Source organism: Ostrea edulis, chromosome 2 (assembly GCF_947568905.1).
Source record: "Ostrea edulis chromosome 2, xbOstEdul1.1, whole genome shotgun sequence".
Lineage (NCBI taxonomy): Eukaryota > Metazoa > Mollusca > Bivalvia > Ostreida > Ostreidae > Ostrea > Ostrea edulis.
The window spans coordinates 63,392,580-63,408,326 of record NC_079165.1 but is presented as its reverse complement, the minus strand read 5'-3'; the positions used below and the strand labels follow the sequence as shown (position 1 = coordinate 63,408,326).

General features: G+C 37.0%; 1 protein-coding gene across 1 annotated transcript; it reads left to right on the top strand.

The window, feature by feature from the left end:
* The first annotated feature begins 5,771 nt into the window (after positions 1-5,771).
* On the top strand, positions 5,772-14,923 carry LOC130052248 (C-type lectin domain family 4 member M-like). Its single transcript, XM_056156677.1, has 5 exons — positions 5,772-9,803; positions 10,250-10,352; positions 12,333-12,418; positions 12,554-12,647; positions 14,669-14,923. Exons 2-5 carry the CDS (start codon positions 10,286-10,288, stop codon positions 14,908-14,910), a joined length of 489 nt encoding a protein of 162 aa, XP_056012652.1. The 5' UTR covers positions 5,772-9,803; positions 10,250-10,285; the 3' UTR covers positions 14,911-14,923.
* Positions 14,924-15,747: the final 824 nt, after the last annotated feature.

Here is a 15,747-nt window from a genome sequence, read left to right as displayed (position 1 = left end):
CTGGGATCATCAGATTTACAATTTTGGTAAAGGACTGCCTGTTCTTTCTAAATATCTATTTACTTTCAATTTAGTATCAATAGCACTAGAGAAAATGAGTGTTTTACACATAAACACTATATAACAAGTTTGGCCCCGCCCTGGGGTCAGAACCCCTACCCCGGGGTTCATGAAATTTACAATTTCTGTAGAAGCCTTCTTGCTCTACATCACTATGCATTTAGTTTTCCTTACATGTGTGTGGTTCTTGAGAAGAAGATTTTTGAAAATTGGTCAATTTTGGGCAGTTTTTGCCCCACCCCTAGGGCTCCACGGGTGCTGGAGTCCTGAAATTTACAGTTTATGTTCCCCTTGTCCCAATAATACTTCATACCAAATTTGAAAAGAATTGGACTGGTAGTTATTAAGAAGAAGTTTAAAATGTTCAATTGTTAACGGACGACGACGGACGAAAAGCAATTGCAATATCTCACCTGAGTTTACTGCATTCTATCTATCTAAAAAAATACTAAACCTCAATTTAATTCAAATTGAAAAAAAACCATTAACTAAATTGAAAGACCCCGACAAAATAGCGGCACACCAGCACACTGCAGGGAAACAACACTACAATCATCATGGCTTGGAGTTGGGCGCCAATAACGTACACCACAGTCAATGATTAAAGAAGTCTAAAAATGGACCAAGACTCAGAAGGCACATGGTTAGATGGGTACGAAAACAGCCAGGAGTTAAGAAAGAGGTGAAGTTCATGCAAAGGATTTTTGAGCTGCTTTTCAACAAGTAAATCATGCAGGTCTTGTACCAAAAATGTTAATTGTTTCAAGAATAAGAAGCCAGCTGATAGATTTGGACAAGTGTGATGACAATGACTTAAAGATTATCTTGGACGAATTTTTTCCAAACGCTCCTGAATTTAAACACCGGCTGGCCAGTAAGGCTTTATTTAAAAGTTGATTGGATGTTGGAATCCTTACTCATGTATACGTACAACTGTAAATTCATTGATCGAAGTTTTCTCGATAGAACTCGATGCGGGCGACGATGTTTCTAGTCATGATTTAATGCATTTTAAGTAAGATAATTTTTGTAAAATAGACGCGGCACATGCGAGGGCTGTTCGATATAGAATGTGTATTGTACCACAGCGCGATAACGTTTTGCACAATTTCGTGGATGATGATACTCTTGAATAGATCTAATCAGTACCTTTCAAACGGTATAAACACAATTAAGCCTTCAGCTCCACATAGTTTTAATCTTACAGTCATTTCAATAGAGCCAGTCGTTGGCCACTGTTGTAAAAAGGGTTGGGAAACCGGTTGAGAATATTGAAGAAATTAGAGCTTATATAAAAGTTCGCACAAAACTCGGTCATTCGGTAATGCAGATTTCTACTGAATTGGGGGAAGTTTATGGGTCTGATAAGGTATCTTATGATACAGTTCGTAGGTGGAGAAAGAAATTTCTGACTGGGACAGAGTCCGTCAAAGATGCAGCAAAATCTGGCCGACCTGTGACTGTAACAGGCAAGGCAAATGTCTCAAAAGTCAGGGAAATAATTGAAAATGATGGCAAATAAACGATTCGTGATATTGCCAAAGCTGTTGGCATATCGCTATCGCGGGTGCATTTCATTTTGAAGCGTATTTTGAAAGTACGAAAGATTTCTGCTAGATAAATACCGCATATATTGACAGATGACCAAAAACGGGTACGAGTACAAACCGCTAAGCAATTGCTCAAAATGTTTCCCAAATTCAATCAAAGACAATTTGCAAACTTTGTTACTGGTGACGAAACATGGGTTCACTATTTCGAACCAGTAAAAAATATGGAAACAAAATATGACTAACTAAACATGGTAGAAGGTCTGTAGTTGCCAAAAGAACCATAAGCACAAAGAAGGTTCTTTTTTGCATATTTTTCTCATGTGATGGTATATCCGTACAAATTCCGGTGCCGAAGGGCAAAAGTGTTACAGGTCGGTATTACCGAGATGTTATACTAAAAAAAAGCTCAAGAATTATTACCATAAACGACACCCTGTGTCAGGATTTAGGCATGTTCGTCTACTTAATGATAATACTCCATCACATACATCTGAGCTTGTGAAGCAATTTTTGAAGTAGAAGGTTACCGTCTTGCCACACACACCATACTCTCCAGATCTAGCCCCATGCAACTTCACTTAAAAAGTTCTTATCTGGTCGCCGTTACAAGTCCCAAGAATCCCTTTTGAAGGTGGAAATTATTGTTCTGATTTCATACGACTGACAAACAAAATAACATACTACTGGGGATTTTTTTAAAAGAGGAATTTGGGAGGAATATGTAAGGAACATTTTCTTTGGGACCTAAAGAGAGTGTAGTCTTGAAAAAAAAACACGTTGTATTTACAAGGAATATATAGTTTTGTAAGCCAAGATAATCAGACTTAACGCAATATGAGTTTAGTCACATTATGGAAATATTTGTTGCGTGGTTGAAGAGGCATAACTCTTACAATCTTATCATTTTCACCTTTTGACACTACCCCTCCTAATGCACATATATATATATTACGGGCGCATCAATCTCAAATCCTTAAGGGAATCCATCCAAATAAGGGAATCCATCCAAACAAAATTTTCAACAACAATCGTGGGATTATCTCATCTATTCTCGCCATCCAGCAATTTTGGTAAAGTATACAATATTCAAAGCTGCGGTACGTATTTACTTCCATTTATGTTAATAGTTAGGCATCAAATATAATCATGGTAATCGATTTAATCTTTACTGTCAGCCTCTTGGCATCTCGCCGCCATCATTGTTTGGTTCGCTTCTCAAATATCCATGGTATTTCTGCTTGCAATCACGAAATGATTCTTATATATGCCATTACATCAGAAATAATTTTTTAAAAGCTCATTCGAGTCTGCCCCCCCCCCAAATTACTATGTAAGCCTCTATGCAACGTGTACGATTTGCACAAAGGTTGTTTAGCTAGCCTGAGTGTTTAACATGTAATTGTTTTAACATCCAATATAATTAGCTGTACATCTTCCTAAGAAATGTTAAGGTGCAGCAGACGAAAAACAAAATCCCCCTACGCTAGGCCAGTCAGAACCCCTGCTGAAAGGGTCATGGCTCCTCCTACCACAAAGGCCCAGACCTCGCATCCGGTTCAATTACACCATTCAGTAAGCCAGCCTACTCAACCACTAGTTGAGGCCCTTGCCACATCTGTGGGGGAACACGCCCCACAAGCATTGACTCTGCCTGCTACCAGTCAGTTACAAACCCAGCAGGACACCTTGAGAAACCAAGACGTCGCAACCCCAGAGCTGCCTATTACACCTGTACTGTTGTATGCACCATCAGGAAACTCAGGTGAAAATCCTTTATTAAGCATTGCCGATGAGCTTGGGGTTCATGTCCCCCAGGCAATCAAGGAAAAAATCTGGTCAAAACAATATATTGATCTGTCCAAAATCCTTCATACGGAATCAGATACACATGACCTTCACAAATTCTCCATTGTAGAAGGTCAACTGGTTATCGAACCCAAAACTAAACCAAATAAGATTACTACTATTCAAAGTTGGGTAGACGCATTTTTGATTTTTTTTTTCAAGCATTTATCTCGCTAGGCACCCATCAGACATTCAGGGAATGTTAAAATACATGCATACGGTACGGCTAAGCTACAGTAGGAATACTAAGGGGAACTGGCTGGAATATGACAGACAGTTCCGCCTTAAAATGTCAAAAAACTCATCCATATCATTCGGATCCATTGATACAGAGCTATGGCTTTTATACATTCAGGCTCAACCCCATCCCACTGATAATCAGCCTAAATCATCATTCAAGTGTTTTTACTACAATCTGAAAGGTACATGTTCCACACCCCGGTGTTTTTTCCAACATGTGTGCATACATTGCAACAAGTCCCATCCGCGTATACACTGCTGGTCTTACAAATCATCTCAATTTCCTAGGTCAAGCCCCTCCCATACAAACTCGGGACAGCAAAGCAATGCAGGTCAGCAAAGTTATACCCTACAACCAAACGCTAATTTTCGACCATATCGCCCAAAGCAGCACCAATCACAAAGACCACGATTTAATGGGTCTAGGTTCTACACCAATTAAACTTCCAGTACTTGCAAAATATCTAGTTCATTACCCCAAGATTCATGATGTCCAACTTTTACTAAACCGATTCACATCTGGTTTTTGTCTGAATTATGCAGGTCCAAGAGAATTTTTGCAACCAAAAAACATGAAGTCTGCTAGTGAACATGTACATGAATTATTGTCGATCATTGAAAAAAAAAATAACATTGGGTCGCATGGCAGGGCCCCTTCCCACCCCCTTACAAATCTTAGGTGTAATCCTATTGGTGTGTTGCCTAACAAAGATGGCGGATGGAGGATGATTTCAAACCTCTCAGCACCTATTGGCAATAGTATCAATGAGTACATTGACCCAATTTTATGTTCAGTCTCCTACAGTTCCTTTCACCAAGCAATTTCTATGATCAAAAGAATGGAAAAGGGGCGTTACTCTGTAAAGTGGACCTGTCTAGTGCGTTTAGACTCTTACCCATTCAACCAACAGATTTTTCATTGTTAGGTATGTGCATTGAAAACAAATATTATTTTGATATGTGCATGACTTTTGGCTGTTCCATAGCTTGTTCAACTTTTGAAAAAATTTCATCATTCTTGCACTGGCTAGTAGTTCAAAAGGCCCAAAATCAAAATATCATTCACTATCTTGATGATTTCTTGTTTACTGGTAGACGAAAAACTTCACAATGGTCTGAACTTGCCGAAGTATTTCAGCTAACTTGTAGAGAATTAGGTGTTTCAATAAATGATTTTAAAAAAATCCAGAAGGCCCTTGTACAAGATTAAGCTTTTTAAGGTTAGGGATCGACACTATAGAGCAGGTTATCTTTATCCCCTATAATAAGGTTATAGAACTTCAGTACAAGCTTACATCGCTCGTTTCATCCAAAAAAGTAACACTCAAAGAAATGGAATCGCTTTGTGGGTCTCTTTAACTTTTGCTAAAGCCATACCAGGTAGCAGAGCATTTAACCGTAGGTTTTACAATACCACAATTGGAATTAGGAAATCTTATTTCTTGATCAAAGTTACGCAAGCAGTTAAAGAGGACGCTAAATGGCTTACATTTCTCAAAGAATACAATGGGCGTTCCCCATTCCCTGAACTATCTTGGTCTACTAATGAGGCCCTCAACCTCTTCACCGATAGTTGCGGTTCCTACGGTGGAGGTGCAATTTTTTCAGAATCACTGGGCGGTCATTTTCTGGCCAGCATCATGGGGCCAGACATCCGAAGGGATATCACCTTTTTAGAACTAGTGGCTATTCTCTTGGCTATTTGGGTTTAGGCCGATCACTTTATTGCAAAGACATTGTTGATAAACACCGTTAACATAGCATTAGTTCACATATTAAATTCCCAGACAAGTAAGTCTCAGAGGATCATGACAATTTTAAGGCCATTAATATTGCTATGCATCAGGCATAACATTCAGATTAAAACCATCCATATTCCAGGTTATCAAAATTATACTGCAGATTCAATTTCTCGATTTCAGTGGGAAAGATTCAGAGCATTGGCTCCTCAAGCAGACAAGAACCCAGCCAGTATACCTCCGGCATTATTGTCTCTCCTAGACCACATGTAGAAAGTCTACTTGAGGCAGCAATATAAAAAAACACCGCTTCAACTTATTAAAAAGGCATCAACTCATTTGAAACCTTTCGGTCAAAGTATAACTTTGATTTAATTTGGCCTCCACCAGTCAGTCAGATCATTAACTACATCGCATACCTTCGAGCAAGTCAAGCTTCATACTCAACAGTAAAATGCTATTTAAGCGGTATTAGCTACAAAATTCAGTTAGAGGGGGTATTGACAACACTAAAACCTTCATAGTTAAGAAAATGTTGGAAGGTTTCCATAGGCTAAATCCAGCAAAAGATCTACGATCCCCTATTTCCTTACAATGTTGAATCAGATGATATCTATTTTACCCACAGTGTGCTCTAACTCGTACCAAGCTACAATGTTTTCAACTGTCTTTCAATTAGCATTTTTTGCACTATTGCGCATTAGTGAATTTACTTATTCCAGTAAATGTACACCCACGTTATCCTTCCAAGATGTCACCATTGATGATGTACAAATTAGTTTGCTTATCAAAGGCTCAAAAACCGACCAATATCAGAGGGGTGCCACGATACAGATTACACTCAATTCTCAAACTGAACCATTATTCAAACACATCCACAACTTTTTGTCAATTAGGCCTCAAATTCAAGGCCCCTTTTTCTGCCACTTGAATGCTCTGCCTCTCACTAAATATCAATTCACATCACTGCTACACAAGGCTGTGAAACTCATTGGTCTAGACACATCTATATTTAAATCACACTCATTCAGAATAGGTGCCCGGGGCTACTCACTTGTACTTGCAAGGTGATTCTGACGAGCACATCAAGTCTAAAGGCAGATGGAAATCAAATGTATTCAATTCTTATGTTAGATTTTAATATTAACGCTTATGCCTGCAACATTATCATATTCTAACTGAGTACTAAGTTTGCAGGTCATACTACTGTTTGGATTATCGGATCCTCAATAATTCATTATGCTGCCCTTTATGCAGACAAGCAATTTGGAAACGCTCATCTAGATCTCCAACAGCACAATATTACAATATCTTGGTCCGGTAAGAGTGGGAGGGTTTGGGACGATGTAAAGCCCGAAATCAATCATCTCATTGGTCAAAATGGTCATCTAGATTGGTACTGATACATTGTGGGGACAACAGTATAGGTACTATGCCATTGCGTAGGCTCCAAAAATATTAAAGTTTATCCATTCAAGATAAACAAAGTTATCGACCAAGATTCGAACTAGTTCATCATGGCAATATTGCTTGTATTTCGGAAAGGTTATTGCTTGTAGTACTGGGTTTTAATTTTACATTTAATCTTTCAAAATGACGTAAGCATTCCTTTGCGCAGGCTTCCCCCTTTTTGCTTAAAACTTCTCAGCGGGTTGGTCGCATGAAAATCAGTAGAGAAGAAATCTTTTGAAAGATACTGCGCGCTAGACGTAAAAACAAAATCGCCGTATGCTAGGGCCGCGCCGGCCATCGCTGCTGCATCCACTTCGAGGTCAAGGTTCTATATCGCAAGATCCCGAGCTGCAGAGACCCACACGGAAGCTGAAGTAAACCAGGCAGCTTCATCTTCAGGGAGTAATGTGCACGTGGGCTCGTCAATCATAAAGAGGGCAGAGCAATATGCCATAAAATGTGGTATAGAAATGGCCTCTTCTTTGGGGGATTTGCAAGTTATATGGAAAGGAATTTCTGGTATGCGTTGGAAGGATTTACGTCGGACTTTAGACAATTTATTGTTAATCTTGGACAACCAAAAATTTTGGTTTTGCATTGTGGTGGTAATGATATTGGTGCTCCTGATGTCACTCTCAGAAGGCAAAAAATGTTCATGAAAAATTCCATAAAGGAACTGGTAAATATCATGCCAAATACCTGTATCATCTGGTCTCACATTCTTCCCAGATTATATTGGAGATACACTATTTCAAACAATGAGGCTCAAAAGTCTCGAAAGCGCATTAATAGCTCCATTGCTACATTTGTCATCAAAAATGGTGGTGTCTCTGTGAAGTACCCTGAAATTACTGCTTCACATACACGTTTGTTTCTGAAAGATGGTGTTCACCTTTCTGTTGAAGGTAATAAACAATTTCTTGGAACATTGCAAGCTAAATTAAAGCAGCTGATATGATAATGTATTAATTGGGGTAATGTCATGGTTCTGATTTATTTTTTGTTTGTGTTCAAATTGGTTTGCTATGGTGGCAAACACTGCTTTGGTGACAGTTTTTATTGCATTGCTTTGGTGGCAACAATTGTGTTGCTTTGATGGCAACAACTGCTATGGTAGCAGTTTATATATATATATATATTTGAAATCCAAGTGGCGGAATTTTGCTATCTAGAGAGCCATTCACTGTTGGATACTGTCATTTCCAGGTCCTTTGGTGGTGTGGTTTTCTACTCACTTTTGATATGCAGCCAAAAAGCTTATGGAAAGCTCGGCGCATCTCTTGTATGTTTAATTGATTCATTAAAGCCATAACATTTACCCAAATCAAGAACTTGTTCTGTTCTGTATTAATGCCATATAGGTTTCTGATCAAGATGTCTGACCGTCCTTGAAACTTCCTTTTTTTCTTTCTAGTGAGAATTCTTTTGGAGATAAATGAAATTGACTATTGTATACTTGCAGGCCCTTCTACCAAACACTCGCTTTGTATGGTCCCAAATACTCCCAAGAAACTATTATAGACACATGCTCTCAAACACTGCAGGTGAGAAAGCCCAGATAAGAATTAACAAGTCAATAGCCCCATTCATAGTACAGCGTAATGGTGCATACATTAAATACCCAGATCTCCAGCAATGTACCCCAATTTTATATCGTGATGGAACACATCTGTCCAATACTGCTCAGGTTATATTTGTAAACGCCACACGTGAGTGATTGCTCAATATTGTACATAGCAACGCCAAAGTTTACCTCCAGCTAGATGCACAGTCTCCCTGTCATGGCATTGGTGCAAAAGTTTGCCCGCATTTGGCAGATGTCTTCATGTATGCATATTCCCGTGAGGATCCGGGTTAGAATAGGTCCTCAGTACCCCTTGCTTGTCATAAGAGGCGACTAAATGGGGCGGTTCTTCGGATAAGACCGCAAAAACCGAGGCCCCGTGTCACAGCAGGTGTGGCACGATAAAGGTCCCTCCCTGCTCAAAGGCCGTAAGCGCCGAGCATAGGCCTAAATTTTGCAGCCCTTCACCGGCAGTGGTGACTTCTCCATATGAGTGAAATATTCTCGAGAGGGACGTTAAACAATATTTAATCAATCATGTATGCACATTCTTGATCATAAATGAAGACATGGCCGAATTTTGCTTAAGCCTGCCCCGGATTCTGTTTTCTTCCAGGTCCGTGGCCAATAATTGGGCTTATTTTGATTGACATATTGATTGAATATATTGACTGATTGAAAACATTGACACCCTGGTTGATTGTTATATTGAGTGATTGAAATATTGATTGATTTGAAGTGTTGTTGGATTGAAATATTGATTGATTGATCACGTTATTGAGCATTGATCTTACGTCATAACTACCAAAGTCGATGTAGATCATGCATTGTAGTTTAATGACTTATTATATAATACAATAATATAGTGAGGTAGAATAGTGATTGTGAAATGAATTTAACTTGTATTGTATTACTCAAGTAAAGCCATGACAGAGACTGCCAACATTGTGTTGTTGATGAGTAGATCAAATATTTGTTGCGTGGCTGAAAAGGCATAACTCTTGCAATCTTATCATTTTCACCTTTTGACACTACCCCTTTACCATCTTGCCACTTTTGACACTACCCCTCCTAATGCACATATATATATTACGGGCGCGCCAATTTCAAATCCTTTCTAGAATCCATCCAAACAAAATTTTCAACCCACCCCCAAAATTTTGATAGGTATTCAATTTAATAATTTTACATCGGGTTTCTGCTGTTCTTTTTATGTATTTTTCAGATACACATTGTCACGAGTGAGCTAACATACCAAAGCGCCATGGCTTTTCAACGAAATACTTGCAGTGGTGTAATCCGCAAGTGCCGAATTTTGCTAAAGCCTGCCCCGATTCTGTTTTCTTTCAGGTCCGTGGCCAATAATTGGGCTTATTTTGATTGACACATTGATTGAATATATTGACTGATTGAAAACATTGATACACTGGTTGATTATTATATTGAGTGGTTGCAACATTGATTGATTTGAAGTGTTGTTGGATTGAAATATTGATTGAGTGATCGCTTTATTGAGCATTGATCTTACGTCATAACTACCAAAGTCGATGTAGATCATGCATTGTAGTTTAATGACTTATTATATAATACAATAATATAGTGAAGTGGAATACTATTGTTGAAATGAATTTAACCTTTTGTATTACTCAAGTAAAGCCATGACAAAGACTGCCAACATTGTGTTGTTGATCTATTCTATTGAAATAATGAATTATTTACGTGCCATCACGCGGAGTAAATGCAATGTAACTTAATCTGTTGTATTGAATTTTACTTATAAATATAACTGGTCGCAGGTGCCATTCCCAAGCTAAATCAGGTGGACGTTCAAGATGACCATCGGGCTTTATTGTTTGTGTTGGTTGTGTACTTCAATTGTACTGGCCTGTTCGACGAAAGGTGAGTGACATTCACTGTATTGATAGTTCTATCATAAGAAAGCTTGCCCCATAAAGTTCTCGTTTAGACTTATTCAAGATGTTAAACGATCATCTTGTACAGGTAATAAATCGCTTGTGTGATTTTTTGTAATCATGGTATCATTTTGAAGAGTGCATTAATAAAAAATAATTCACTACAGGAAATTACAAAATTTTGATTACTCTTTGAATGATTTCACTTTAAATTCTACACTGCACTATTTTGACTCGTTTAAAATGTGTAACTGCTGCGGTTATTGATTATTTACGTACTCTGTGTACTAGTATCTACTACCCAGGTTGAGGTGACTAACCTTCCTAACCTTTGTAAAGGCAAGACGTGGAAAGACCGTCTGATGATTACTATTTTTGAAGTTACTTTTTGAATTTGCATTATTTACTTTAAAAGTATAATCTTGATATAGAATGTTCATCTTTTAAAGTATTTTAATTCATAATTGCGCATTTTAAACCATCTCTTATTCCTTGCATAATCTTTAAACCTTTTCCCTCATAGATATAACTCATCTATAATTATGATCTGTGATATTGAGCTCTGATTGGTTACAGTTTCTCACCGATTCTAATCAGATTTAGCCACTACAACCTCGTCATCTTCATCACTTCACGGTGAAAAGCACATTTAGTACTAGATATAGCATCTTATATTATTCATATCATCTTATATCATCTTCACCTTTCATTATCCATGCATTGTTATCATTTCTTTTTAATTGCTTTATTTTACATCATTTACCATGTTAGTCGTACCTATTTAACCAGTAACGAGATAATTTGTTCCTCTAGTTTTATTGTATAATAGTGTATGCAAATTAAAAATATTTGCATCGTCATTGCCTATTTTGATCAATGATTTTGAAAAATAATTCAGTTCAGCAAAACTCAAACTTGAAGTACTAAATCACACCACATTAATTATCAATTTGTGCAAGGGGGGTTCATATTTGATCTGTGACACAAAATTGAAATTTCGATCCGACTCGATGAAAACAACTTATGTAACACACAGTTTAATATCAATTCGCGTTATAATAATGGCGATTTGTTTTTGACGTCAAATAAAAGCTGTGAAATCCTTATTAGCCAGCAAGGCAAGGGATATAAGATAACTTGTCCAATTTTGGCAATACTTTTTTAAAAGAAATTTTAGAATTCTATCATAAAAATATGTCTGAAGCTTGTAAGTTTTCAACGCATAATGCAACTATTAATCAAACCCTACTAATCAGATCTATTATATGAATATAAGGATCCCATTGGAAATAAGCTGATTTAAGCTCATATGGGTTATCCTTACGTTATTATATCATCATTCGGCATGCTATTCATACCGTGGCCAAGTGGTTAGAGCATCGCGCTCACTTTTCGAAAGGTCGGTGGTCTCTTCCCAGGTACATTGTATCTGGGTTCTCTCTTCCACCAATAAAAACTGGGCGCCACCAGATAACTGAAAAATTGTTGAGTGTGGCGGAAAACATCAATCAATCAATCAATCATACAGTTACTTATTCTTTAACTTTTATAACTGCATAGTGTTATTGTCAGGTTTCAATTTGTTATTTTAGATTTGCAATCATGACATTCTGCAATATTTCATACCTGAATAAAATTAAATGGAAAAAACCAAACGACACTTTTTGGGAAGAATTGAAGACTAATTACAAGATTATCACAAATATATCGAGATGTACGTTTGTGATACTGAAACTGTCTGATATATCAATCTCTCAATCTTCAGTGATTGTTTGTGAAATTGTTTTCGTTTCTTCTTGAATTGGGACATAAATTCTTGGATTGGTTCATACTTGGGAGGTTTCTAATTAGTTAAGCTGTAAACTTGCTGAGGTTATTAATATTAGCGAAAAATAACTCACCTCAACTAATGACGATTGTACAGGAAGTTCAAGTGCTAAATTATGTTATTTTGTTTCTTTTATAGCTGACAAATGCAAGCCTCCATTTCATATTTATGAGAAAAACTGTTATTACATCAGCAGAGACAAAGTTTCCGCAGACGAAGCATTTGTAAGTAACATTTCTATCAATCTCCAAAATTCAATCAGGCGTGTTTTCTTAATTTTTTTATTCCTCCGGGTAAATTCCCCTTTTTTGGTTTCAACTTGTATGGTCTTTCTGCTTATATTTTACTCCCTTGTTCAGGCTCGATGTAGCCGTATGGGGGCGTATCTGGCTAACTTCGAAACACTGGAGGAAGCGATGTTGATGAAACAGAAATTGAAGAGGATGAATTCAGGTAATGTCAAATTCATAACTGTACAAGTTTAACATTTTAAGAAAAATGATTATGTCAAATATATTTTATTCTTACCTCTCTCTAAAGTTTTAAAATCATTTTTAAATTCTTGATGTTCTGTACAATAGTGATTAAATTTTATCATTAGCTGCCATGGTCTGAAGGAGACAGTAAATCAGTTCTACATTGTTTTATTTCCATGGTGTTTTACGACCCATTCAAATTTACTCATGTATGATACATGACGTTTAAAGTCATAGCAGCGAATATTTGTTTGGTAAAATAAATTATTTTAACACTCCTTACGAGGGAGGGATGTGTTCCGTTTGAATACTCACGCGGTGCCGGGAATGACGAGTCATTCTATATTGCAGCGCTGATGAAAAGCGTGAATGCATGAAGCGTTGCTGTTCATAATGTTTACATTTTACTTTCATTTCTGTCAGCTTATCCACAGTCGATAAAAGAGTCGCAATATATATCATTGATTATGCACATTGTTCACATTCATGAGGAAATGTCTATCATTTCAACTGGTAACGATATCGAAGAAATAAGCTTTGGAAATGTAAATATTGTGATATGAAAAGTTAGATTTACACCTACGTAAAGTTGCATTGGTGATGCTTTTTTGATGTTAGACATTGTCGTGGACATTTTAAGAGTCTTTGGACACCTACACATATCTCTCACTCTAGACTTTGATTAATTGCCCCACTAATTGTGGAATTGGGAATATGATCGAATTCAAACAAATATACGAAAACATTTAGCGATAATTCTTATGAGAATGAAACTTTTTAAATTTATCTTTTGATTATGAAACGAAATTTCAACCCACAACTACAAATAACATCTTGGTGTAAAGAACGAGTATCGTTCCGCCCCTTCTTGCAATTTTGTAATGAATTTCCTGAGTGATCAGCATATTATTCACTGTTATCTCCTTCCGTGCTCTACAAAACTGATTATATATTACATGTGTAATGTGAATATTTCTTTACATTTCCAACTAATCTAAAGTGTTCATAAGCGTGAATTGGACTACTTTTAGAAGAAATAATTATCAAAGGAAAAGACTGAACTTCGCCGCATATACATTATACTATAATCGCTCCATTTCCACTTTATGAAATTTTTAAACATTTATGAAAATAGTCATCAATTTCTTATTTCAAAATTGGCTCAAATTCATCGAAATACTCGATCTTTTATATGATTACTCTGTTCTGACAAAATTGTGGTTGCTTGTATATTGTTAAACGTCCCTCTCGAGAATATTTCACTCATATCATAGAGACGTATGCCACCATTGCCGGTGAAGGGCTGCAAAATTTAGGCCTCTGCTCTGGGCCTTGTAGCAGGGAGGGATGTTTATTGTTGCATACCTACTGGGACACGGGGCTTCGATTTATTCGGTCTCATCCGAAGGACCGACCCATTTAGTCGCCTCTTACGACAAGGAGGGGGTACTGAGGACCTATTCTAACCCGTATCCCCACAGGACTACAAAATTGTAAAAATGATACATCTTAAGGTTGGGTCCCAAGTGTCATACATGCATTTTTGCACTGCTCTACCTCGCTGTTTGATATGAAAAAATCCGGTATAAATCAATACATCTTTTCTTTATTTCCGACTAATTTTCAGTATTTTACTGGCTATTGCTAGTTCTAATCGTGGTGTATATTCTGTAAGTGTATGACGGTAAAGTAGCATTAAACTCGTACACCCCACTGTTCCTGTCATGTAATTATGAAACGACACATTCCCTTTCCTAATTTTAGACCTTCAGCTGGAATCATAATTCTAATTGATAGCATACATCTACTTGTTAGGAGATTTAGTCTTGTAAATAATATTACAATCTTAGTCTTGTAGATAATATCACAATCTTTGCTCTTAATATATATTTAACAAAGTTTTACACGCCATACCCACGAGCCTGCATTATCCAATTAATTGTAGTAATATGAACTATTATTTTGTTATCAAACTAAGCTAGTCCTTATTTATAACAGGTCTCCATTTCTACGTCGGTGGAAGGAACATAAACAGGAGGCAATCAGGAGGAGACTGGAGGTGGATCAGAAACGGAAAAATGGTTAAGATGACGTATCATGCGTTTGGTTCCGGAGAACCTAACGGAAGTGACAGATCTCCAGAAGATTGCATGTTCTTTTACGCAGGAGAGCGCTACACATTTCATAACGTCTTCTGCGACAATGGGACTTACCATAGTGGATACATTTGTGAAAAATAAAAGTTTGAAATGAGCTCCTTGTCACTTTCTTTGAGAATGAAAATTAAGAAATATTGATTAATGTTATACAAAACTTGAAAATGCTAGTACCGCTTGTAGTAGATAAAAACTCCATGAAAAAAGATCAGTAAAGTTAACTACTATTATCAAGGTACTTAAAATAAGAAATGTTATACTGACTAACAAGTTGATGGTGCAGGGGTTTCAATAGTCTCGTTTAAAGTCAGCATTTCGCAAATTCTATAGTCGTTATAACAACATATTTTGCCAATACAACCTATCATTGGTTCAAATTCTGTCTGATTTGTTTCATACCGATTGTTTTTTTTAATGTTTTATTTTGGTATTTCAACACATTTATAAATACAAACATACAACTGTAATCTACAATCACTCATTCACACTTGCAATTACTCTTTGCACCTTCTGCATCCAATATATACACACACGTATACATACATATCTATACATACACACACACATTCAAAGATAAAGGTAATTATTTTCTTTTTCATATCAATCATACCCATTGTTAGGCCGTTCTTGGCACACTGATTTTGACTACGGATTACTCTGTTTACCTGATCAAGATATACTAGTAGGACTCATGGCGGGTGTGTCCGGTCGACAGGGGATACTACCTCCTCCTAGGCACCTGATCCCACCTCTGGTGTGTCCAGGGGACCGTGTTTGTCCAAATCTCTATTTTGTATTGCTTATAGGAGTTATCTTCACCTTCCATTGCAATAATACATCTTCTTCAGCTATTAAGGTATTTTACAAACTTTCTGTGAAGATAAAGAAATTTCCAAATGTGCATATAAAGAACATATAATC

What these genes read in the sequence shown, in the direction of transcription:
- LOC130052248 (XM_056156677.1), top strand. Translation starts at nt 10,286, where the DNA reads ATGACCATCGGGCTTTATTGTTTGTGTTGGTTGTGTACTTCAATTGTA. An exon ending in ACTGGCCTGTTCGACGAAAG is followed by an intron (nt 10,353 to 12,332) that starts GTGAGTGACATT and finishes TTTCTTTTATAG; the next exon opens with CTGACAAATGCAAGCCTCCA. An exon ending in TTTCCGCAGACGAAGCATTT is followed by an intron (nt 12,419 to 12,553) that starts GTAAGTAACATT and finishes TCCCTTGTTCAG; the next exon opens with GCTCGATGTAGCCGTATGGG.